A 26,260-nucleotide genomic window follows, 5' to 3' on the forward strand; every position below is an offset into this window, starting at 1 on the left:
TTCATAAAATAATTTACTGTTTTTTAATTTAAAAATATCATAGTAGTAACTAATTATCCACTTATATTAAAGATTATAAAAGTACTGGAAATTGAGATAGGTAAACGATATAACATTTTTTGTTCTATGAGTAGCCTACCACTGCAGAACCATACTACTATATGAGTACAATATCTTGTGTCTCAAGTTATTGATACAATTTACTCTAATTAGGTAACATGGTCATGTTATACCAGCTCTTGATTTTTATCAAAACTAACTGTAATTTTTGTACTTTCTAAGACTATACATATCTTTTTTTTATTGGTATATCGAAGCAGATTTAAACATACTGAAATTTGTGTACTTATGATAAGATGTTTAGTATCTTATTTCAATCAAAACCAAATCGTAGGAGAGAAAAAAGCTTATATTTTACTCTGTAGTTTGGGATGGAATTATTACTGGTTGTTTTTTTTTTTCATATTTAGGGACACTCATATACAATGCTTAAGATGTGGTCAGAAAGTATAATTGATTTAATTTTACTTTGTTTACTTATTATATAAGTATCTTCACATATTCCTATATGTAATACTGTAGATTTTTAAATATGTACTTGTACAATATTTAACTTTTTGTTAATATTATTATAATTGATTTGTTTTTATGAGTCACATAGCTAATTTTTGCCCTGTATTGTTATAAATGGCTTTTAGGTAGGTGCCTGTTTTATCATTATTTGAGTCTGTGTTCTGTTTTGTTCAAAGTACATTTTGTGCAGTCAGAATAATTAGTTTATAAATTGAAGGGTGTTTTGTTTATTTGTTTAGTTTGCTACACGAGTAATAATCTGTTTTGCCTTTGTCCTGAAAAATTCATTGCATCCAGGTTTTGTAAATTTGGAATTTTTTATTATTATTTTTTTATATATGTATATAAATTTTTAATTCAAATAAATTTATAATCAGCCGATAAATATTAAAGTAAAAATGCATTAATAGTAGAGAAAAAAAGCAAGGTTTTTGAATTTTTTAATAAATGTATTAAACAAGAGCACACATTAAGTAACAATTCACTAAACAAAAATTGTACCGATGAATTTTTTTGGATTTGTTAATAAACATTTATTATTTATTTATCTGTTAAAACGCACGTAGCAATGAATCATCTAGTGGTGTGTATTTAAGAAGAATTGATAGGATGAATAAAATACAGTAACATATCTCAGTCTCCTTATATTACCAAATGATATATATATATATATATATATATATATATATATATATATATATATAAACATTTCCTGTCACGGCTTCGCCCGCGCTATACGGTTACTAATTAATCGATGTAACTAACTGACTAATTAACCGAAAGATTGACCAATCTTTTTTTATTTATGTGTTTTTTAGTCAAGTAACTGGAGGCAGATGTAGACAGTCGCGTCGCACAGACAGTAACAATGGCAGTGTGTTAATTGAGAAACCACATCTTACACCGTCAGAGTCCTTAAAAAATCGAAATTCAAAAATCTCGAAAATGGTTTTTAAATATATACCTGAAGAATATGTGTGCAGGCCCAAAAACATAGAATATCCCCGTCGCTGTTTCGCCCGTGCTATATGGTTACTTGCATTTCTCGTTGCGGTCAGGGATATTTGACCGGTCATGGCTTTGCCTCTTGGAACCCGCTGTGTTCATTAAACTCATGCTTGTGAGAATGATAATGATAAATAAAAATTAAAGCCTTTTCAATTTATTAAAAAAGTATTAGTGTATTGCAATTTATTAGAGCAACAGTTTCGTTAGTGTAGGAACTGAAACTTTGAGTAATCTAAGAATGTGAGTTTCAAAACAGCCGGCCTCCGTAAAAATGTTAGTTATAACTGGTTACGCATACTTCGGTGGGTAAAAATATATTTTGTCCGATTTTTAACGTTACTCAACAAACACCAGTAAAAGGTGGCCGTACTTCGTTTCTCATTAAAAGAAAAATGTAATTACGTTTATATGTTTTTTAGTTTAATAACCGAAGGCAGGTGCAGCCAGTCGCGTCACACGTACAGTAACGGAGGCTGTGTTGGTTGAGCCGCCGCGCCGTACACGTCGCACTCCTTAGAAAATCGAAATTCAAAAAAACCCGAAAATGGTTTTTAGATATTTATCTGAAGAGTATTTATAAGCCCCAATCTAGTAATTATGTAGTTCAGTATAGTCGGAAACTGGAAAGATTTGCAAGCATTCTTCAAATTACACTGATAAGCATAATTTTTGTTTTTTAACATGGAATACATGATTTTAATCTGTTTTTTGATACTGTAAACGAATAAGAACTCAGAATCTTTTTATCACCCACCATTTTTGAAAAATTTTTAAATTTTAATTAAAGGATTTTTTTTCATTTTTCAACGTATAGTTAGCATTTTAAGCTCCTATATTGTATTTTTTTAACTCATTTTTTATTGTTTAACTTTGTTAACATAATTTGTAAGAAAACAAATTTTTTAACATTTTTTTTTGTCAATACTAGACAAAGAATTAGATCATATCATAATTACATATTATGACATTATATCTAATACTGAAGAGTGAGCCTTAATGGATAAGATTAATCATGTCTGTGCAGGTCAAAACATGTAACTGAAAACACAGCTGTGTTGTTTGTATTAAGCACTGGATCTAGGAATGAATTAATTTTGTTCAGTCTTATTGCCGTCTTAAATTTGTTAATAGTGCTGTGTCATAATGCCTCGAAATTGTGTAAATGATGTGGATGCCTTTTGTTATGTATGTGGTGAGTTTACAGTAAAATCAAATAGAATAAACATTACCCCTTTAAAAAAAAAGCACATCATTTGTACTTCAGTGTAAAATTGGTGATCAGGATAAGACATGGACTCTTCATATAGTATGCACTAATTATTCTGTATATTTAAGAGGATGACTGAAAGGTACACGGAAGGCTTTGCCATTTGGTGTACCTATGGTTTGGCGTGAACCAAACAATCATGTAAAGAATTGTTACTTTTGTTTAACAAGTATGTCTGGAATTTCTAAAAAATCTAAACATACTGTAAAATATTTGCAATCCGCATTGCAATCCGCAATCCGCATTGCAATCCGCAATCAGGCCTGTACCTCACAGTGAAATTATTCCAGTTCCTGAGCCACCTGTGAATGTATGTTTTGAAAGCAGCGATGAAGAATCAGGCAGTACTGAAGAAGACAACAATAATTTTGATTTTGAATTACCTTCCAGTAAGCCACATCTTATATCGCAAGGTGAATTAAATGACTTGTTTAGGGATCATAAAATCAAGCTGAACTGTTAGGATTAAGACTGTAGGTTGGAACTTATTTTAAAAAATACAACAATTTCAGGCTTTAGAAGCAGACAAAAAGAACTTTCTCAGTACTTTATTGATGAAAATAATTTAGTTTATTGCACAAATATTCATGAGCTTATGTTACACTTAGAAAACATTCATAAACCTCAGCGCTGGTGTCTTTTCATAGATTCATCCAAGTATAGTTTAAAAGTGGTTCTACTACACAACAGTAACAAATATCCTTCGATACTAATCGCTTTTGGTATTAATTTGAAAGAGAAATATAATGTGATGTAAGATGTTCTTGAAAAAATAAGTTACAAAAAACATAGCCGGAACATAGGTGGTGGTTTGAGAGTTGTAGCTGTTTTGTTAGCCATGAAGTTAGTCTATATTAAGTACATGTGTTTTCTTTGCAAATGGGACAGCCGAGCTAGGTATAAACACTGTTAACAAAGAGTGGAAGAAATGAGACAACTTAACTTCAAATGGGAAAAATATTTTTCATGAGCCCTTAGTTGAACACAAAAAAATACTTTTACCCTCTCACCATATCAAGCTGGGACTAATGAAAAATTTTGTAAAAGCAATGAAGGATAGTTCTGGATTATTGTACATCAGGCAGAAATTTTCAAATGCAAGTGAAGAAAAAAATTAAAGGAGAAATATCTGTTGATCCTCAAATAAAAGAGTTAGTCAAAGATGATGTTTTTAACTCTATGTTAAATAATGTAGAAAGTGCAGCTTGGGCTTTATTTAAAGACCTCTGCAAAAACTTTCTCGGCAAACAAAAAACCAACAATTACCACGATATTGTTAATCAACTTTTTACTTCATACAGAGCTATAGGATGTAATATGTCTTTGACATATATTATATCATATATATCATTATTATTACATATATTATATATTATTACATATATTATATTATATCATATCTCTATGACATAAGTGACAAACATGGTGAATGTTTCTACTAAGACATTCCAGTGATGGAAAGCCATTATAAAAGAAATGGAATACTAACATGCTAGCCGATTACTGTTGGACATAATTTGGGATGTGCCTTGGGCTATTTATGAAAGAAAAGCATCAGCGAAATCATTCTAACAGGTATGGCCAAGCAAAATTATAGATTTAAAAAATTTTTAACTATATTTTCCCTTAATTTTTTTTGAAGCGTAATTTATTTAAAACTATGGGTAATAGAAAAATTGTATTTACAGATCTGTAATGTATGTAAAAAAGCAATTCAAGAAATGGTATCATACTTAGAGAAACATTAAAATTTTTTTTGTCTTATCAGTGTTATTTTACTTTTCTTACCATTTTCAAGATCGAAGTTTGAAAAATGCAAAATTTGGTTTTAGGATATTTACATGAAATTACACACACCAAAAATCAAATTGATATCTTTACCTGTTACGGAAAAATTAAAAAAAAAATAGCTCGGTTTCAAAAAAAATTAAAAATCTATTTTAACACTTAAACTCGGAATTTCAATAATTCCAGAAATTATTTTTTAGATATTCACATGAAGATTACACACCATCAAAAATGAAGTTGATAACTTCACTTGTTATCGAGAAATTAAAAAAAAAAAAAATAGTGAATTTCATTGTTACTCCATTTTAACTCTTTAAACTTTGAATTTAAAAAATCCTTTTTTATTGTATACTTGCAGCACAAGAAGAACATGTATACAAATTTCCATCAATTTATCTTCATAGTTTTTGCTGGGTGTTGATGAATCAGTCAGTCAGGTCAAGTTGATTTATACATACAGAGATAAAGAGGCCGAAGTAAGGCAACGTTTAAATAACTTTTTAACTGTTAAACAGAAAAACAAAATTTAGCAGATCTTCCTATCTTGAAACAAAATAGTTTTTAGCTGGAAACCATCACATTATTGTACCCAGAGGGGAGCATTTTAAATGAAAAGGGTGTAGAATTGTTATACATAATTTTAAGTCAGTGAGAAAAAAAGTTTTAACAGTAATTAACTTTGGGCTATGACAATTCTAACCAAAATTGCAATAATTTAATATTTTTCACATCTAGTGAAAAATATTAAATTTTAAAAAAATTTAATATTTTTTCTAAAGTGGTCTACAACACCTCTTTAATTGATTAATAGTAAAATACTAAAAAAATTAAGTCTAGCAAATACTTCTATCTCAAAACTGTATACTTTTTGGTATAAATCCGTTACTTGGGATATACTGCAGGGCACTTCTCAAACCAGTTGCGAAACAAAGATAAATATTAAAAAATCATGACTGTCAAAAAACATTGCTCTTTAATATAAGGTAATTACTAAAATAGGATAATTAAAGAGCATGTGGGTGACAATTTTGTGTATAGTATTTGCACACAATATAAATTTTTTTAAATTTATTAAAACATTTATGTAGCCTATGATACTCCTAGTAATGTAAGGATTCCAACATGGGGTCATACATCTAAATCAGTTCAGCTGTTGAACTGCTACGGTGAAACAAGCATACCTACATACATATATTTGGGTTAATGGACCCAAATATATTACATTCTTTTTTGGATAGTCGTGTAATAACTGAAATCTGTTGGATCAAGAGTGTAACTGATGCACTGATGCATACAAAAGTTAGCCTTCAACCTACTAAAAAATACCTCGTTTGAAATTTGAAAATCATATGATTATTTGCAGATATCATAAGAGCACCTCTGAAAACAGTGCCACAGGGGCACCCCTGCTTGTTACCAGTTGATGGAGATAATTGGTATAGCCTCAGACAAGGTGCTCGCATCACCTCACCACTCTAGCCTCACATGCGTAATCCCTATGGGAAACCCATTGTTAATAAACAGAAATTTTTTTAATTTATTTAATATTATTTTATTTAATGTAAATTTAATTCTATTATGTTTGTAATATTCATTAATTCGATTGATTCGAATTATTTAGTTCAAACCCAGCTCACACAGTAATAGAGACTAACAGTTCATAGTTCATTAATTTGATTCATTTAAGTTTGTGTTTCAACTGGCAAATCTCCACTATTACATATATATACATATTTATATAGCCTTATTTATATAGAATTATAACGTAGGGTTAACATCTAAATCAATCAGCTGTTGAGCTGCTATGGTGGAACATATATACATTTATACAGTCTAAAGTATAGCTGTAATACATCACACTCCTTTTTGGGCAGTTATGTAAAAAATTAAAAGACTGCCATTTTTGTTAGGGTTATTGTAGCCTAATGGTTTCTACGTAAAAATCTTTATTTTTCATGCCTTTTAAAATGATATACCTCATCTTATGTTTGCCATCTTCAATTTGTGATGGTTTGATCACTTGTGTGGTTGGATCAAGTAATCAATTTTTTGGATGTTTAATGACTGAAAAGTTGTTTAAGCATTACCAGATTTTGTTAGTAAACATATATATATGAAATTTTATTTGATGATAGTATTAGTATTAAGCATATTATGCAATTAAGTGATAGTAAACTACCAGTATGATGGAATTTTATTTTCTGTCATCTCTAGTTTCGATTTCAATGAAAAGAGACCAAACTAATTTTTCAAAAGCAGTATATCTTGCTCTAATTGAGTAAATTTAATAGATTATAATATAAGCTATTGTAAATTTCAAGATTTATTTTTTATTTTTTTGAGTCTGAGTATACTGTTCAGCTGGTTTATCGCTATTAGATAATTTTTTTGAAATGACATCTACTCCTGATTTGTCCTGTGACATTTATTGCAAATTTCTGTGGGTTTGACACATTAATACACAACATTACAGTCTCTTCAGTACAGAAGACCATGAGAAACCATTTTATAATCACTTCCCCCTGGTAAGCCTGGTTTAAGATGAATTTTTTTCTTGAGGATTTTGACTGTTTTGTTTTCAAGATTATTGTGTTTGTCTACAACTGTTATGGATATGTCACTTAATATAAGACTCTTTTAAGTTCAATAAGCTTGACCATTCCTCTGAAATTAGTCGCATTCATATTTACCAAAACAAAAAATGTAATGCTGAAAAATTTTAATTTTATTATAGTATAAAGTAAAATGAAATACCAATTTATTAGAAAAGAGAAACAAAACCTTTGTTTTAGTTTGTTTTGTTTAATCTACTTATTTTTACTTCTTCAGACATGTTTTTGAAAGTATTTTAAACAATATTAGATGACAGTTGAAAAATGCTAAACATTTGAACTCAAGGTTAGTTCATCTAGAACAGACTTTCTCAACCTGGAGATCGCGGTGATATGAAAGGGCAGTGGCGGCTCGCGTATAGGCATTGTGGAACTGCAGCACCCATTTCCACTAGATATTATCGATAAAATTTAATATAAGTTCTTTTTTTTTTAATTTTTTCTTTATACTTGCACAATATATTAAGCTTAATGTCAATAGTTTATGAAAAAGCTACAAAAATCTTCGTATGGAACTGTGCGATTTACAGTTCCAGCGGGGGTGATGTTTGGCTATTGTACGTATGCGCACATAGGAAACTGCACGCGAGGGAGAGAGAGCACTGTCGCTCCCGCAGTGCCGACCTTGGCGTGCTGGTAGAAGGTAGTTTTTTTTTACTTCGCATGTGTTTGGAACGTTCCTTGTTCGTTCCCTTTTCTAGTTTATTCAGTGGAATGAACATGAAAGTGGTTTAGTTGTTTTTTCAGTAGTGATCACAATATGGCGGAAAGCAAGGGCTCTTCGATTGCCAAATCTGCCCAAAAACACGCCGGATGGGTGAAAGAGAAGGTAATTAACAAAAACTATGTATTTGGCTGTGTACATTTAAATTTAAATTAAGCACCATTGGACTGTAGTGTTTTTAAGCGGACATTTTATTAAATTATTATCTCATAATACTAAAAGATATTATCTGTATTGACATTTTATTATTTATCTGGTTAAACCGAGTACGGTTTTTAAGCACAATGTGCTTAAAAATCGTGTTCCATATTCTTGAATGTGATAAAAGTGTAGAATTAGATTATTATCCTGCTTCCAGTTGTTATATTTGATTCATTTTTTTCGGTTGTTTTATTTTACAGAAAACTTTAACCATGGTCTTGAAAAGGCCCAAGAAAAAATTTTTTGGAGCATCACTTCCACTAAATTTAGCTACGAGCTACCACTGTGATAGGGGATCACAAAATTAGCCTACAACTTTACACGTAAACAGAATGAAATCATTTTATGAGAAAAAAATTATTATAAACATTTTATTTACATTAAGTACATATGTAAAGAAAGATTCTGCAACTGGTGAAATACAAATCGTCAACTCTACAAGTATGTGCTGTTACCGACGAAGCAAATTCCACTCGAGACGGTGTCAACAGCTTTAGATTTTTGCGTCGGGGATAGATGAAAAATACTGTATAAAAAACAAAAATACATTCTCGTAAGAAATTAATTGTTCGCATTGTGGATGCGGTTGAACAATTTAAAGACAGCCCTGAACAACTAAAAAGAGCAACAAAAGCAGTACAGAAGCGTGCCGAGAAATATATTGAAAATAGCGGGCTCATTTTTGAACACAATCTGGTACGTATAATGATGCACTTTGCTCTAGTGTAATAAAATTCAAATTTTACTAACTTTTCTTTGTTCTATTTAACTTATCTTAACACCATTCCAAACAAAATTAAATTCTCTTTAAGTTTTTTAAAGTTTTATTTATTTATTACCCATTTAACCAAGTCATTGTATGTAAAACATAAAAAAACAGGGTTTTTTACCCAAATGTTTGGTTTTCACCCCAGATTTCTCAAAAAATACTGTAGATATGGTTCTGAGACCTATTTTATTCAATTTTCAGTTCAAAAATCATAAGAATTCACTAATTCTGACCCTTAATTAATGTTATAAAAATTTCAGTAAGACTTCATTTCACAGTGGTAAAATCCGAGCGAAATCTTTCACTAGCCGTAACTCGCAAACGAAGCATTTTAGAATTTATGTTTATATGAACCTTTTCCATTATTTTCACGGGTAAAATAGGATATGATAGTTCCGGGAAACGTGATACATTCATACATATGAATATTCGTTGAATATTCACCGTGAATTCGTAGAACATATATGACTTTTAACCAGGAGGTCCTGGGTTCGAATCTCGGTTAGAATTGGAATTTTTCTTACAAATTTCAATACTATATCTTTCTCATGCAAATATTTGAACCTATTTGGTGAAATATAGAATAATTAGAATATTATGCAGCATGTTAAGTAAACTTAATTATTTTCAGAAGTGACAGTGCTAGGGCACTCATATGATGTCGGATATGAAATATGAATAAACGTCACCTTAGGGCTTTGCCATAACGTTTTGGTCCTCTTATAAGATAGTAATCAATAATGGAATGTAATAATATTTACCTGTGATGCAGAACTCCTATTATTTGATTGAAATTCTTCGTTAATCCCAAATAACAATGATTTACTTCCACATAATAACTTACTATTGAAAACTGATTAATACTAACTTTGTTATTTTGTTAACATATCATAAATAACACATATTAACACTAAATCACTATATATGTATTTTTATATATATTTTTTAAAATAGTAAGATAAAAGATAGATTTACTTTAATGATACGTTAAATTTGTGACTGATATGAAGTGTAGTGGTTTACTCTATAAACACAGACCTGTGTTTTAATTTCGTTGTTCGTTTACGTTAGAGTACACCCTTCTTTTGTCTTCTAGTTCTTCTTTGACGGTAACCTATAAAGAACCCAATAGAAATGTCGATGGAACCATAAAAAAATTACTAAGTATAATTTTCATGTAACGGCTTCATAATTGTAGTAATATTAAAAATAATAATATAAAAAACATGTTAATTAAAATAATTGTCACGAAATTTATTTAATTATTATTCATTATATTTTATAAGTTAAATTAAATTTAATAAAAGCGGTTTGTTATAATTTAGGGTGTAAGCTACTTTTAATGTAAGTAATAACATTAAAAATGTATTTACCCCATTTTACTATTCGTAATTTCGTTTTTAATTTTTTTATTTGGTTATCTAATTTTACTTTACTTGCTATTCTATTTCAATTTAATTTTTATTACATTAAAATTTAAAAAAAAATTTTTTTACGTTTTTAAGGCGTGACTTTTTTATAATAAATATAGACTGTTTTATACAACCAGTGTACATTTTTAATTCAACCTAAAAGTGTTAACTTGAAAAAGAACCAATGTAAGTTGTGGTTAGGTTATCTAATCTAAACTACGGAGAATAATTTCTAAATCATTATTTTTAATTTCAGATACTGAATGATAGGATTAATTTCTTAACTTCATAAAAAATACATATATTTTACACTGAATTTTTTTGCACCCTATAATTAAAATAATATAGAACCTAGAAAGCTGAAATTTTGCATCTTATCTAAAATGATTCGTAGCTATATACAGAATTACGTTAAATAATCATTTTTTTCTCAATTGGTTCATTTGTATTTAATAATCTATTTTTAGATTTATTAGAAAACGTTTAAATTTTAACATAACATTTGAGCAAATAATGGCATTTGACGATCATTTTTTTACTTAATCAAGAAAAACTACTGAATTATAAGCAATTTGAAAAATTGATTAGGCAAAATGTAGGTAAGTGTAGAAAAGACATTCTATTTCATCACAGCTAGAAAGAGAGAGAAATAAAGAAAAAGAGAGGGGGAGAGAATTAGTAAAATTATTGAAAATTAAAAAGGAATCTTTTTAATAATATGGAAATGGTTGTTCCAAAGGTTTACTGGGGTTAATTAACAGCATTTTTAGTTTATTATCTGGAAACAGTGCCCTGAAAAGGTTAAGAAATCTGTAAAAAATTGAATAATATATTCTAATTGTTTACTCATTTAATGCTATAAGTATTTCAAGTTATAATACATATATGGTTTGGTTTTTTTTAATTTCGTTTCAGTGAACTGTGAAATGTATAACTGAGCTATATCTTAAGGAAATAATGAAAGGTGAATACGTATGTTTCAAAATGAATATCGGTGTTTTAAAGCCTTGTAATATTTCTCAAGTTTCACGTAAATTTAAATATACATGAAATGAATGAGCAACTCAAAACAGTTCAGCTGTGTGCAAGCTCATAAACTAACCTACCACGTTGGTTTAGTAGTGAACGCATCTTCGCAAATCAGCTAATTTCAAAGTCGAGAGTTCTAAGGTTCAGATCCTAGATAAGGCAGTTACTTTTATACGGATTTGAATACTAGATCGTGGTTATCAGTGTTTTTTGGTGGTTGGGTTTCAATTAACCATACCTCTTAGAAATGGTCGACCTGAGACTGTACAAGACTACGTTTACACTCATATACGTCATTCATCCTTCGAAGTAATCCTGACGGTGGTTCCGGAAATAAAGCTCATAAACTGTTCCTGTACCTTCCGCTTGAAAGCGCTAGCAGTAAAAATGGCGACCTCCAACAGAAAGCTTTCTGTGTTTTGCAGTTTGCAAAGTGTGAATCTGTAATTACCGTTAAAAGTGCGATCCGTTGTGATCCCCGAGTGACAATAACATTCGTAGATAGTATAAACAATTTGAAACCACTGGCTGTATTCGTAAAGGGAAGAATGCAGGACAATTGAGTGTGTCCGAAGGCAATATTGAGCATGTAAGAGAGTCTTTTGTGCGTAGTCCCAGGAAATCCGTTAGGAAGGCTAGTCACAAATTAGCAATTCTAATGCCGTCTGTGTGGAGGATTTTAAGGAAACGCTTACAACTGCGTCCATATCGTTTACAACTGTTACAAGCACTAAAGATTGTGGTTTGCTTGCTAGCTTCGGAAATGAAATGATGTACCTTGACGATGAAGACTTTTTTATCGTGTCGTTTTCAGGAACGAATTAACATTTCATGTTAATGGAAAGGTAAACACTCATAATTTGCGTATCTGTGGATCAGAAAATGCTCACGAAAAATTGCAGCGGGAATGAGACTCCCAAAAACTGAATGTTTTCTGTGTCGTATCCCGACTGCAAGTTTACGGGCGTTCATTTTCTCGGAAGCAAGTGTGTCTGGAACGAACTATCTTGATATGCTATAACTATGCCTTTCTTCTTAACTGTAATACGAACCACAGAAGTTTATATGCCAACAAGATGTCCGTCTCCTCACTGGCATAACGCTGTACGTGATTGATTGAATGAAATTCTCCCCGACCCCTAGATTGTTCGCCGAGGGCCAGATGACAGGGCTTGATTGCCGGGCCTCCACGTTTGCCCGATCTGACCCAGTGCAATTTTTTTCTTTGGGAGTTTATATGTGCTATTGTTACCAGTTGACATATCCAACTTGAGATACAGGATTGAAGCAGCTGTCGTATAAATTACTCCAGAATTTTTGATTAAAGTATGGGATGAACTCTCCTATCGGGTGAATGCATGCCGTTTGTCGAGTGATGCTCACATTGAAAACGTAAAACTTTTGAGTTGCTCTTTCATTTCATATATAATTTATCAATGCAAGTAAAACTTAATAAATATTACGAGGGATATCTCTAAAGTGGGAAATTTCTCTCCTAAAGGTTGGCAAACCTGTGTCGTTCATGGTCACGACAGTAATGTACACACTACATTGTCTGTAAGTTGTCACGTTGTAGTATCTTTGATTACGTGTGAGTTATTACGTTATAAAATGAATAGGAAAATCGATGTTGCCGCCGACTGTGAAATACGCGGAGTCATACGTTTTTTAAACCATCAAAACGTTAAGCCGGCTGAAATTCATAAGCAGTTAGTTGCTGTGTACGGTGATAATGTAATGAATGAAAGAAACGTCGGAAAGTGGTGTGAAAGGTTTAGAAAAACAGAATTAATGTGCATGGTGAAGAACGTTTGGGGAGGCTCTCGATAATCACCGAGGACTTCTTGAAACGCGTCTTTGATGAAATCAGAAAAGATCGTCGCTCAGCAATTTCCGACCTTGCCCTTCTTTTTCCTGATGTTTCAAGAGCTGTTATCGGTTTCATTGTTCATGACCATTCAGGCTTCAGAATGTTTTGGGCACGTCGGTGCCGTACGTCTTAACGGAATGTCACAAAAAAATCCGAATGGGATCTGCTTTGGGATTTTTGATACCCTACACAGAAAAAGGTGATGAATTCCTTAATTAAATCGTTACCGGCGTTGAAACGTGGATTTCGTATTACACACTGGACAGAAAACGGCAATCAAGTGAATGGCGTCATCATCAATCACCAACCAGACCGACAAAGGTCAAGGCACAGTTGTTTGGATGCAGACTGATGGCCACAGAATTTTGGGATCAGTTTGGCATACTGCTAATTGATTTAATGCCACGTGGAACGACTATAAATGCAGAAGCCTACTGCGAAACTCTAAGTAAGTTACGGCACGTCATTCAAAATCGGCGACGTGGGCGGCTGACCGACGACATCGTCCTTCTGCACGAGAATGCACGTCCACATTTTGCAGATCCGTCACATGATTTACTGAAAACATTTGGATGGGAAATTTACGATCAGCTACCATATAATCCGGACTTAGCACCTTCTGATTACCATTTCTTTAGGTAATTGAAAGAATTTTTGTGTGGCAAGCAATTCGTGGATGACGATGAACTTAAGAATGCTGTTAGTCAATGGATAAATGGACTGGCGGCAGAAGAATACGACGAGGGTAAACTGAAAATCTGATGTATCGCTACGATAAATGTTTTAATTCGTGTGGCGATTATATAGAGAAGTAGTATTAGGCATGAAGTTTAAGACCAAAATAAAAAATATGTATAAAGTTTTCAGAATAATTTTTTTTTATAATGAAACGGTCTTTACTTTAGAGATAACCTCTCGTACATTATTTTAAAACCCTGCTATTCATTTTGAAACACGCGGTACATTATAATTAAATGAAATATTTTTAATTAGGTTTTAAAAGTAAAATAATTATGAGACTGTCGAGAATTTTTTTTCACAAGTTTTTATTTTTGTAAATCAATAAAAAATTACAAATTTTCACAAAATAATATCTTAACTCTTAAGATATTATTATAATTGTTCAATTTCATTTAATAACAAATATAACTTAATTAGTGAAAAAAGTAAATAAATAAATAAAGATTTGTAAATAAATAAATGAATAATTATTCTTTAAGTACCTATACTATTACATATATTACAATATATTTACAATGAATAAATAACTCCTTTTTTTATTATATGTTTTTAATTTATTTAACTAAAACGATTTCTGTTTTGTATTGCGTAGTGATGACTTACTTTTTTGTCATTTGTTCATAGATTAAACAATAAAAAATACGTACGTAATTCTATGCAATCATTTCGTTAGAAATTAACCAATCAAAGCGCTTATGTAGTTCTATTCGTTTGTTTCATTTTATCTACTCTAATATATGCGAATTTTCTTATTCTTCATGACTTTATCATATTATTCCACACATTTCATTACTCGTTAAAATTAATTAAAGTAAAATATAAATAAATATTGTTTTTTCTTTTTTTTTAGTTATATACAAATTAAAAATTAATGAAATAAACCTTTTAACTACGAATATATACAATAAAAATATTTTTTATTGCCAAATTTCTAAAATAATTAAAGTTATAATATATGATGTTTTATTTAATGTAGTTTTTAATAATATTAATACATTACTATGTTGTAATTGTTAAGTATATATTTCAAATCGACAACAAGCAGAAAGGACTTATCCAACGTCCTCCTTCAAACAACTGCAGAACTGAAATCATAGCTTTCTAAAAATAACCACTCTATCTCAAGTTTATTAGTATATTATTGTAATATAATCTATCGTCTTGTTAGCTCTGTAACGCGTGAACAGTTCATTAAATCAATATTTTTATTATTGTAATATTACTTGTTAAGAATGAATAAATTTAATCATATTTATATAATTTCTATACTATAGTATAGTTTTGTACCTGAAACAACCTATTCTAAAAAAAAATGAAAATATTATTTCATTCTTACCAAGTAGTTTGTACACCTATTAGATTCTGTATTGGAAGTAATATTGTTTATGGGTAACTTAATGCTTTTAAATGTATTTAGTAAGAAAAATAAATTGCTATATTCTATAGTTTTATGTTCTTTAAAAAAAAACTCAGTCGTCTTCAAAGTTATTAAATGCAGTAGACATACAATGAAATAAATAACATAACTTAATTTTGTAAAAAAATTTTATTTCAGGTTTGCATAAGTTTTCTATTATTCCCTTATTATTAAAATTATTTATAGGTTCTGATAAAAAATAAACTGCAATCTATACAACTTCACGGTGGTTTCTGAACATCTAAAAGGCTTAAGAAGTAATATCCTCAAAATTGAAATATCAGAAGGAAGGATGGAATGCCAATAGTTGAATTCATCTTTAACAAGCGGGAATCCTGTATATCATTGAATTTTATCAACTATAAATACAACAGTTTCATTGGATGATATTTGTAATTTTTAATGGCAAGTAATCACTGCAGTTAAATATATTTATATATTATTAATAACATGATTTTTCATTTATCGATTGATTTAATAGTAGGACGAAGCACTAATTTCTGTTCGTCGTAGTTCTTTTCTGGTGTATAATGCGGGCCTTTTTACAAACATATATTGTATGCTTTGAATCTGTTATATTATTTACCTGGTCGCTTCCTGTACTTGTTTATTTATTTATTTGCAAAATGGAAATATCTTCCGATATTAAAAATATCTCAAGTTTTTTCTTACCTTTTTCTTTTGATTAATATTTTTTATTTTGTACATTTTACTAATTAATAAAAGTTTAAATACGTGTAAATAATAAAACTTAATAATAAGTTTATGTTTATAATAATGACTTATATTTAATATTCTGTTCTAGCTTTTCAATCTGGAACATGGATATTTATTCGTACATGTAGCAAATGTTGAATCTGATGAAACTCCTGATCTGTATGCATGGGCGTACGAATATAGACGTGGATTTATGAGGTATTCTTTAGCAAAATCTAAAATCCTGTAACAGAGTAGAGAAAAATTACATATATATTTTATATTTCAACATCCTTTATATATATTACAATCTTATATATATATATATATATATATATATTTATATTACAATAATTAAAGAAATTTTATATTTTAGAATGGATTAGGAGTCTCCTATTTACCAATAGATACTTCGGTACTTACGTATTAACGCCACCGCAACTACAGCTGCTATTTAGGTTATGTTGACTTTGTGTACTGACAAATCGTACATATATCAAAATAACTCAACTAAATATAACCTTCGCTCGCCTCGCTCGCTAACCTCTTACGTATTAACGCCACCGCAGCTACAGCTTTATTTAAAAACAAAGTAGTCAATCGGATTTCGGTGGATTAACATTAATTGGATTTCGGTGCTATAACATTAAGGTTATATTATTAATAATTTGTATATATTATGCATATTTAATGTTAATTATAAGAGGTTAGCGAGCGAAGCGAGCGTAGGTTATATTTAGTTACGTTATTTTAATATACGTACGATTTGTCAGTACACGAAGTCAACATAACCTAAACAACAGCTGTAGCTGCGGTGGCGTTATACGTAAATACCGATACTTCAGCTATAGGTGTATTTTGTAGCCACCGGATTGGAAACAGGTCCGCTTGTAGACATGAATTTCGGTAAGTTTGGGATGCAGATGTACAACCATATATTTTGCTCAATGAATGTAGTGGGACACCACTTTGCAACTTATTTTTTCTATTAAACCTCGTGTAGCATGCTTGATATTCTTGAATATTTTTCTGTGTCAATTTCATAGTATTTTGTATCATACGTCAGATGGAAATAGTTTTCAACCTTTATTCAGAATAAAGGATATTTAAAATTAATTGTTGAAGCAAATTATTTTCATATGAAGTGTTTTTAACTATATTTTATGGTTAGCTTCCCATTGCAGCTTCGCCCGTGCTATTTGGTTACTTGCATTTCCCGTCCTGGTCAATTTTTTTTATTTTACGTTTTTTTGTCAAGTAACCGGAGGCAGGTACAGCCAGTCGCACATATAATAACGATAGCAGTGTGGCTATGTTGGTTGAAAATATCCCGTTTGAATTTTGAAAATCGGAAGATTGGTTGCGAAGATATAACCGAAATCTGTTAGATAGAGAGTGTACCTGATAAATGCATAAGTTAGCCTTCAACCTACTAATACCCCGTTTGAATTTTGAAAATCAGATGATTGTTTGCAGAGATATTATAAGAGCTCCCCATTGCACCTTCCAAAACAGCGTTCCAGGCGCATCCCGTTTGTTACGAGTTGAGCGTGATGATTGGTCTAGCCTCTCACGTCGTGCTCGCATACCTTCTTTTTTTTTTCTTTTCCTGTTTAGCCTCCGGTAACTACCGTTCAGATAATACTTCAAAGGATGAATGAGGATGATATGTATGAGTGTAAATGAAGTGTAGTCTTGTACATTCTCAGTTCGACCATTTCTGAGATGTGTGGTTAATTGAAACCCAACCACCAAAGAACACCGATATCCACGATCTAGTATTCAAGTCCGCGTAAAAATAACTGGCTTTACTAGGACTTGAACGCTGGTCGCATACCTTACCACTCTAGCCTCACACGCAGTTTACAGTGGGAAGCCACATTATTGTTAAGCAGAAATTTTTTTAATTTATTTAATACTAGCAGACCCGGCAGTGCTTCACTTTTCCTAGATTGAGTATATATAAATGTAGATAGATTAAATGAACACAATTGAAAGTTTGATAAAATATTAAAAACCTGAACATTGCAGAATTTCACAAAATTTAACCTTTCACTTTTCCTTTTTCATTATTTCCTTTTTCTCCTTTCTTCCCTTCTATTTTCCTTTCACCCCTTCACCTTTTTTCATTTTTAATTTTTCTCGTTTTCCCTTTTTCATTTCCCACTTCCCACGCGTAAATCGGTCCAATAGGTTTTAGTCTATAGTAGACACACATACGAACATTGCTTTATATATAGAAGAAGAAAATCTGTTTGTATATTTCTTTATTTCGTAAATATCTCGACACCGGCGCCACCTAGCGGGTCCATTTTTCGCAAAAATATTTCTTTTCAAGTAACTAATATATATTCTGAACCTGAGTCAAATCGGACGATAAATGCAATTTTTCCAATTATCTCAACCCCAGCGCCACAACCAGAAATCGCGGGGATGTGCACAACAACTCACCAAAGTTTCATCGCAATCGGATGAATGGTATAGCAACGCATCCGTGATAAACAAACAAACAGATATTCATATTTTTATATATGTAAGATTATTTTACTTAACATAAATTTAATTCTATTATTTTTACAATATTTTTTATTCTATTGATTTGAAAAATTCAGTTCAAACCTAGCTCACACAATGATAGAGACTCACAATTCACAGTTCATTAATTCAATTCATTAAAGTTATAACTAACAATGTTTAACTATATAATTTAAGACTCTATATTTTTGAGATGAAATATATCTAAAAACCTTCTCAGTTATGTCAAGAAACATGAGTAAATATTTGGTTGCGATTGATTGAATAATTTTTTTGTTTATCTCGAACAATCAAAAACCCTCTTCCTCTTTATATAATACGTAGTATAGATATCTTACGACTGAGTAATTTAGGAAAAGATTGGATATGAGTTTAGTAATTTTTTCCTGCTCTAACAAGTCATTATAGAATTTGCATTTATATTGATTTTCGTTAGTTAAAAAAATGTATAGAACTGTAATAGATTAAAAAGGAAGTAAGGTTTATGGGAAGTAATAATGTTGAAATTTAACACTGAGGAAGGGTTAAGTTTTTTATGTTATTTCAACTTCCGGCAAAGTGTTTACCATGATGTTTCAGCTTCTGCTCAATGATTGTTTCATTATTTTGGAGAGGAAGTTCCTTGGTTGTCCTATTGTAAAAACCAGGTTAGAAAAATAATAAATAATCCCGCATTCAAATGACTTGTTCGGTAGAAACTGTTTTATAACGTCACTTATGATGCAATTCTTATTTTTATGAAAACACAAATTTTTCGACATTACATTAAATGCTAAGTTTCTTCTTCTATTTATTCTTCGTAATGGTACAATTTTTAGGGATATTTTTAAATAAATTGAAAAAACATCAAATAAAGTAAAATATTAAGAATAGAATAAATTATAATAGACTTAAAAAAAAAATCACATTAAAAATAAAAACTTTTCGTGCAATTCATGAAGATCGAGTTTTTGTATGCTCATTTTGTTTAATTATATTGTATATTTTGCACAAGAAATATACAAAACATAAGTTTAATGAGAAGATTAAAAGAAGTATAAATTTTTTACTTATGTAATATTAAAATATATTTTCTGTTTATAATAAAATTAAACTATTATATCCGTAATTGGTTGAAATAATTAAAAATAACGAGTAAACCCTACACACAAGCATCAAGTTTAAACTCGCTCACCACTGTGACTCACGGCGTAAATGTGAATAAATAATACACAAACACAAAATCGACATAATCTCAAATTGAGGTTATGTTGTCTGTTGTCGATCTTAAATTAGTATGATTGAAGAACGACTCAACCAATCTTCATAAAATTTTCACAACTTCAACACCAGATACATTACTACAGCATATATAAATTTCAATGAAATTGATTCAGTAGTTATGGAGATTTTTCAACTAACAAAAGTTCATACATAAATGGTATTTTCGTTGATAGAATAACAACGACATTAAATAGAGTAAAAGAAGTTGTCGGTTATTTATTTATACTCGAAAAAATGCGTATTTATTTATACAAAGAAAAAACAAACCCACGAACCATCCTTTTTTATGGAAAACTAGAAAAAAGGTTATGGGCCGCCGCGAAAATGTTACATGGTTTATGTTTCATTACATATGATTTTGTTAAATGTTTTTGCCAACTGTAACTAAATAACGTTTATGAATTTAGCGAATTAACAACAAAAAATGTTTCGACGAAAAGCTTCAAAATCCTGAACATTTTTTAGCCGTTTCTTGAGTTACGATTTTTAATGCAGCTCTAACCCCAATGTTTTTATCTCCAAAACACAAATATGATTTTTGTTAAATCGTTCGTATAAAGAAGTATAAATCTTTCGAACGTATGAATCGTTCGTGCTCTGCGCGCAGTTGCCTGGCACACCACGTGGTCCGCTCTGCGACAATAGCTGCTAAAATAAAAATCTGATGTGCACACGACATGACTTCCTTGTACGCCTACTAAATTAAATATACACATTTTTTGCTGCATTTCAATTAACTTATTTCATTTGAAAGTGAGATACGATCTTCCAATTCTTTAATAACGTGGACAGTTACACAATTGCATTGTGGTGGACCACACTTCATAACATTTTTTTGTGGTGTCTGTAACAGCATTTTATATTAGTTTATATATTAATTTTATTTGACGTAGCTTAAGGAGTTATGTGGTGTGAGTGAGAACGTGTCGGATTCGTAACTACGCATACATCGGTTCGAAACTGATATCACATACATATATTAAAAAAAAATTTTTTTTAAATTTATATATATATTTACTAATAATTATTAACCTCTGTAAAACTGTTTGAATTAAAATTAAAAGTACCTAAAATTTTATTTCACTAATAACTTCTGATATTTTTCAATCGGAGGTTAATAATTATTTAAATTAAAAAAAGTTAAAAAAAAATGAAATGAAGTCGGATTCAAACCGATGTGCTTTCCACCTTGTAAGATCCAAATATTTCATTAATTAAAAATTTATTTGCCTATAACTCAGTAACAAATGAAAGTAAGTACCACTTATGGTATATCGTTGAAAAGCTCTCAATGTGTGATTATTACTACAGTTAAGAAAAAGATCAAAATCCAATTTTTTTGGATTTTGGGGTTTTTTGGATACTTTTGTACCATTGTAATCAAAAGGGAAGGTGCACAACTAGATGTTAAAACAGTCCTAAATAGAAGAAAATTTCAACATTCTACGGCTAATTGTTTTTGAGTTGTGTGAGATAAATACGTTCGGCGTACGTACAGACGTCACGCCGAACTAGTGAAAATGAATTCAGGGATGGTCAAAAGGGATATTTCCGTTGAAATCTGAAAACCGAAATTTTTAGCGATCCAATAGTTCCTTTATTTTATACAAGGAAGTAAAAATGGGAGCACATGCATCAAACAAAGAAACAAATTCACGTATCATCCTTTTTTATGGGAAATACGTTTTTTTATTTATGATTTATGTGGAAGTGAGAGAGGTAAAGTTTGAACTATGGTAAAAATTCGGGTGGTCATAAGAAAGCTACAGTTAAAATTCTATAATGATTGATTAAATAGTTTTCGCGGTTATCTGGAAAAACGACAAAGATGTCCTTCTATTTAATAATGAGATTACTTTTTTAGATAGCTGCTCACTATTATTTAATATAATTATTATTTTTAAGTATTATAACCAGGTGTGTTCTGTATTCATTAATTTTGTTATTTGTGATACTGCTTTGATCAATAGTTCTCTAAAAACGTTCATTCAAGGTTAAATGCTAAAGCAAATTTTTCTTTTTATTTTGTTTTTGTACCAAAAACTTAGATAAGAATTAATACACTTATCAATCTTGGTGATCTGTTTAATGTATAATTGTTTTGATTTGAATAAAATATTGACGGTTATTTTGAAACAACGTTCTCCGACACTACAGTGAAAAATGCCGACAATTATTGCCGACAATAAATGAATAAATAAATAAACAATGTGGTTAATTTTACACGAAATTAATGAAGAGTCGGCGAAAATTTAACAAACAAAATTTTACTAATTTAAACTTTTTAAATTATAATTTACACCAGTTATATATATATATATATATATATATATATTATTTTTTTTGTTAACTCGGGCTCTGCGTAATGGGGGGAAGAAATCTGTTTAGGTAAATATGTTGGTTGTCATTTTGTAAGTGTGTTGCTGTATGTTTTTTTTTTTTTTCACTGCGAATGTTTGATTATAATTTTTAAGCATGAAACAATTTTATTGTTGTAACGTTACGTACCGCGGTATAAAACTTCACGACGTAGGCTAAATATTCATATTAATTTTCTTTTTTGAATTAAAGAAAAATAAAAAAACGCATAATTTCGAAACAAACCAGTTTATATAACTAGCATATAAGTATTATTTTCTAGTTTTATTTTAATTCTTTGTTAAAACTGGAAAATGTTTTGTTTATTTAATTAAAAATATAATTACCATCTTATTATTTTTTTTATTGTTGTTAATTCTAAAAATTAACATAATAATTTCTAAATTATCTTTAAATTATCTAATGTATTTAAGAACTGTATGTTTAATTAGTATAAGTAATGGGCCGATATGCGCTGTGTTTGTCACGATGTAAGATATTTGTCGCGTCTTTCCGACAAAGGAACTTGACGTTTTCAAATAAAAAATTGTTTATTTTACTTTACACTTATCCGGTTTATTTTTTAATTAATGTAAACCGGGTGAATGCACATAATATCAGTGATAATTCTTTACAGTTTATCTTTTAACCGGTATACAATTTTTTCCCGTTTCCTTTTTACGAATGATTTTATTCACTTCGCTAATTCCATTTTAATTAATTTTGTAAAAATTAAAATAATATTAAAGGTAATCAGCTAATAATGAATGGTTCTAGTGAAATACAGAATTGAATTAGCTGAAATTGTCTCCTTAGATACAAACGTGCTTCAAACTTTTGTTTTATTTACACATATACAGTATATCACGAAGTTCTCCCAGAACTTTCATAGCCTATTCTACTCGTGAAAATAATGGAAAAATTCAGATAAACATATGCTCTGAAATGTTTCTTTTGTGAGTTTCGGCTAATGAAAGATTTCGCTCGGATTTCAGGTACCCCGATGAAATGAGGTCGTATTGAAATTTTTAGGACGTTAATTAAGGGGCAGAGTTAGTGATTTCTTATGATTTTTGAACTGAAAAATTGAATAAAAATCGATTTAACCGTAATCACTACTTTATTAACTAGCAGAAAACAAATAACGTAATTTTCTATTTTAATTTTTGAAGTTGACCAGAGATAATGTAATTAATAAATATAGAATCTTATTTATTTATATGTTTAAAATAGTAGAGATGTCTTTTTAGCGAATTTCCGAAGAATTTTGAAATCGCTACTACACCCGGTCATGTTTACGTAAATATATTTGTATGTATGTGTTTATATATAAGTCGTTTTCGTCCCCTCTATCGGATGTAAATCTTAATCGATTTTGATAAAACTTGGTGGGTTGATGTAACCTATTGGGAGTAGAGCCCTGTTGATTTTTCAAGCGAATTAGTTCTAAGGAACCGGAGTTATAGCCAAGAAATGATGTTTTTTTAATATTTTCAGTTTTTTTTCGTTATACTGGGTGCAACCTTTTTACATTTATTTTCTTAAGAAAAAATTATTTTAAGAGATAAGACTGGTTTGATGCTTATCAACTGTTCTATACAAAGCCTATGTAGCAATGGAAAAGTATAAAAAATACTTTTATTTGTGTTATTATAGGTAATATTTAAATAAATGATAATATATACTATATTACTAGACTCCTATCTATGCGAATTTATGTGGTACCAACGTAACATCGACAGGGATATATTCGATAAAATTTTCTAGGATATCACCTTTTTTTGGCGACAGTATACACAACAGTAAGTATAAGTAAGCCTTATTTTTTTTTTATCAATTTAGGAAACGTAAATTGCGTAAAGCGTATTTCGCTTTGGAAATAAGATTCGTTTAAGCAATAGAGCGATTTATTTGATGCAAGAAATAATTTTAAAATTAATAATAAAACATTGTTATATTAATTAAATAATATTTTGTACCTTAATATATAACTGTTGAACAGTGTCGATCTTCTATCGGCAGCCAATTTACAAGCGATTCTTTCTAGACATTTTTCAGATTCAATTAAATTCCTAAAGAATAGCAATTCATTATTTCTACTGTCACTATATTCGTAAGGCAAATTATTATTATTATTATTATATTCATTGGAAATAAATCTTCGTCTTCTTCTTTTTCCGGAAGGTGCTGCTGTTGTAGTCGTAGTGGTTGTAGTAGTAGTTACAGTGAGAACTGGTATCGGTAAAAATAATAATAACGGTAATAATAATGGAATCAGAAGTAAAGGTGCAAATGGTATCAATAATAAAGGTAATAATAGTAATAGTATAGGGGCGAGTATTATTAATATTAATGGTAAAAATAACGGCAATGTTAATAATTTAAATAAATTTGTAATTTTTACGAAAAGCAATAATTTAAATATTATTCCGAAAAAAATAACGGGTAATTTTAATAGTATCAATAAAACTATTTTAATAAAACCGATTGTTTTTAATTTAATTAATAATAGTTTTAATATAAGTAATAATAATATTTTTATAAAATCCGTTGAAAATAGATTACTAATCATTGACTTTTGCGGTACCATCATTGGTTGTTTCATCACTATCGGTGGGGGTAAATATAAATGGTCGTGCGGTGGTTGGTGGGAGTAGTATTCTTCACTTCCATACGCCTCGTATTCATTAATACCATTAGTATTGCTACTACTTCCAGGAAATCTAGGAAATTCAGCTTGTGATTGGTCAGTCATTAATTTTGCTGTTACTTGATTATTATTTTCTTTATTTAACGACCAATTATTGTTGTTATTACTATCGATATATTGTTCGTAACTTGAAGTCGTAAATGGTGATGGATATTGAAATGATCTTTGTTGTGATAAGTATCTTTCTTTCATTAATTTATCTTCTGTTGGTAGTTCTTCTTTGATTTTATTATCCAAATTCAGTGTATTATTATTATTTTCTTTTGATTTTGTTATTTTTTCTTCTGTTATTACGTCAGTTGTTATTTCGCTTGATTTCACCGTTTTATTACTTAATGTTAATAATATATAAATTACCAGTAATATACAACTTTTAATTTTTTTATATTTTTTTGTTTCCATCTCTTTTTTAAAGTTAAGATTTAATTGAAGATTTCAATGGATAATTTTCTCCTGGAAAAAATAAATAAAATTAATTTTATTAAAGTAATAAGAAATATATCATTTACACACACACACACACACACACACACACCTGCACACATACACAATTTTATAAGATATATTTTAACCATAAATTCTATAATCTGGATATCAAACTCAAAACATTGGGAGTGAGTTAATTTTTTGATCTAAAGAAATACTTTTCCTTATCTGGATTTTTTAACGGAGCGTGACAAATTTTTTTAATGTTTCTAATGATCTTGATGGATATTAATTTTGTATAAGCAAGCAATAAAGCCCGTTTCAAGGAAAAATACAACGGGCGCTAAAGTACTTAATATATCATGTTTCACCCATGTCCTATAAAGTATAACCTATTTTCTTTGATTGAAAATGCATATCGCGCAATGGTTACTGGTTGTCCTAAAGATCCTGTTTTTTATTCTTTAGTTGTAGTTTTAAATTAATCTCTGAAGATGTTTTGCGTGTTATTATTTCTTATCTAAATTCCTATCATTACTTATTAACTTACAATTTTAATTTGTATTAGCAGTTTAATATGTTTTTATTTAGTTACGCTGAATATAAGCAATATGTTTTCTGAATCCGAAAGTAGCCTGCCTTACTCTAGCTCGTGGAAGATTTGAACTTTTTCTTAAGTTTTTCTTAACTCTAAGGTGGAAATCGTTTTTACCTACCTACCTTAGCATCGATGAAATCTACCTCCGCCTTCTGGCGTGCCGAAAGGGAGTTTTATTTTTACATGAGATTAAAAATAAAGCAATTATTTGTGAAAAACTAAAAATCTTCCCTTTATTTGTTAATAAACAAATTAAATAGTTA

General features: G+C 29.9%; 1 protein-coding gene across 1 annotated transcript; it reads right to left on the bottom strand.

Annotated features, from left to right (window-relative positions):
* Nucleotides 1-16,212: 16,212 nt before the first annotated feature.
* Nucleotides 16,213-25,018, bottom strand: LOC142330452 (uncharacterized). The gene is made up of 2 exons (XM_075375693.1): nt 24,243-25,018; nt 16,213-16,351 (listed from the first exon to the last, which is right to left on the bottom strand). The coding sequence occupies exons 1-2, from the start codon at nt 25,016-25,018 to the stop codon at nt 16,213-16,215; spliced, it is 915 nt and encodes a 304-aa protein (XP_075231808.1).
* Nucleotides 25,019-26,260: the final 1,242 nt, after the last annotated feature.

Source organism: Lycorma delicatula, chromosome 9 (assembly GCF_047948215.1).
Source record: "Lycorma delicatula isolate Av1 chromosome 9, ASM4794821v1, whole genome shotgun sequence".
NCBI lineage: Eukaryota > Metazoa > Arthropoda > Insecta > Hemiptera > Fulgoridae > Lycorma > Lycorma delicatula.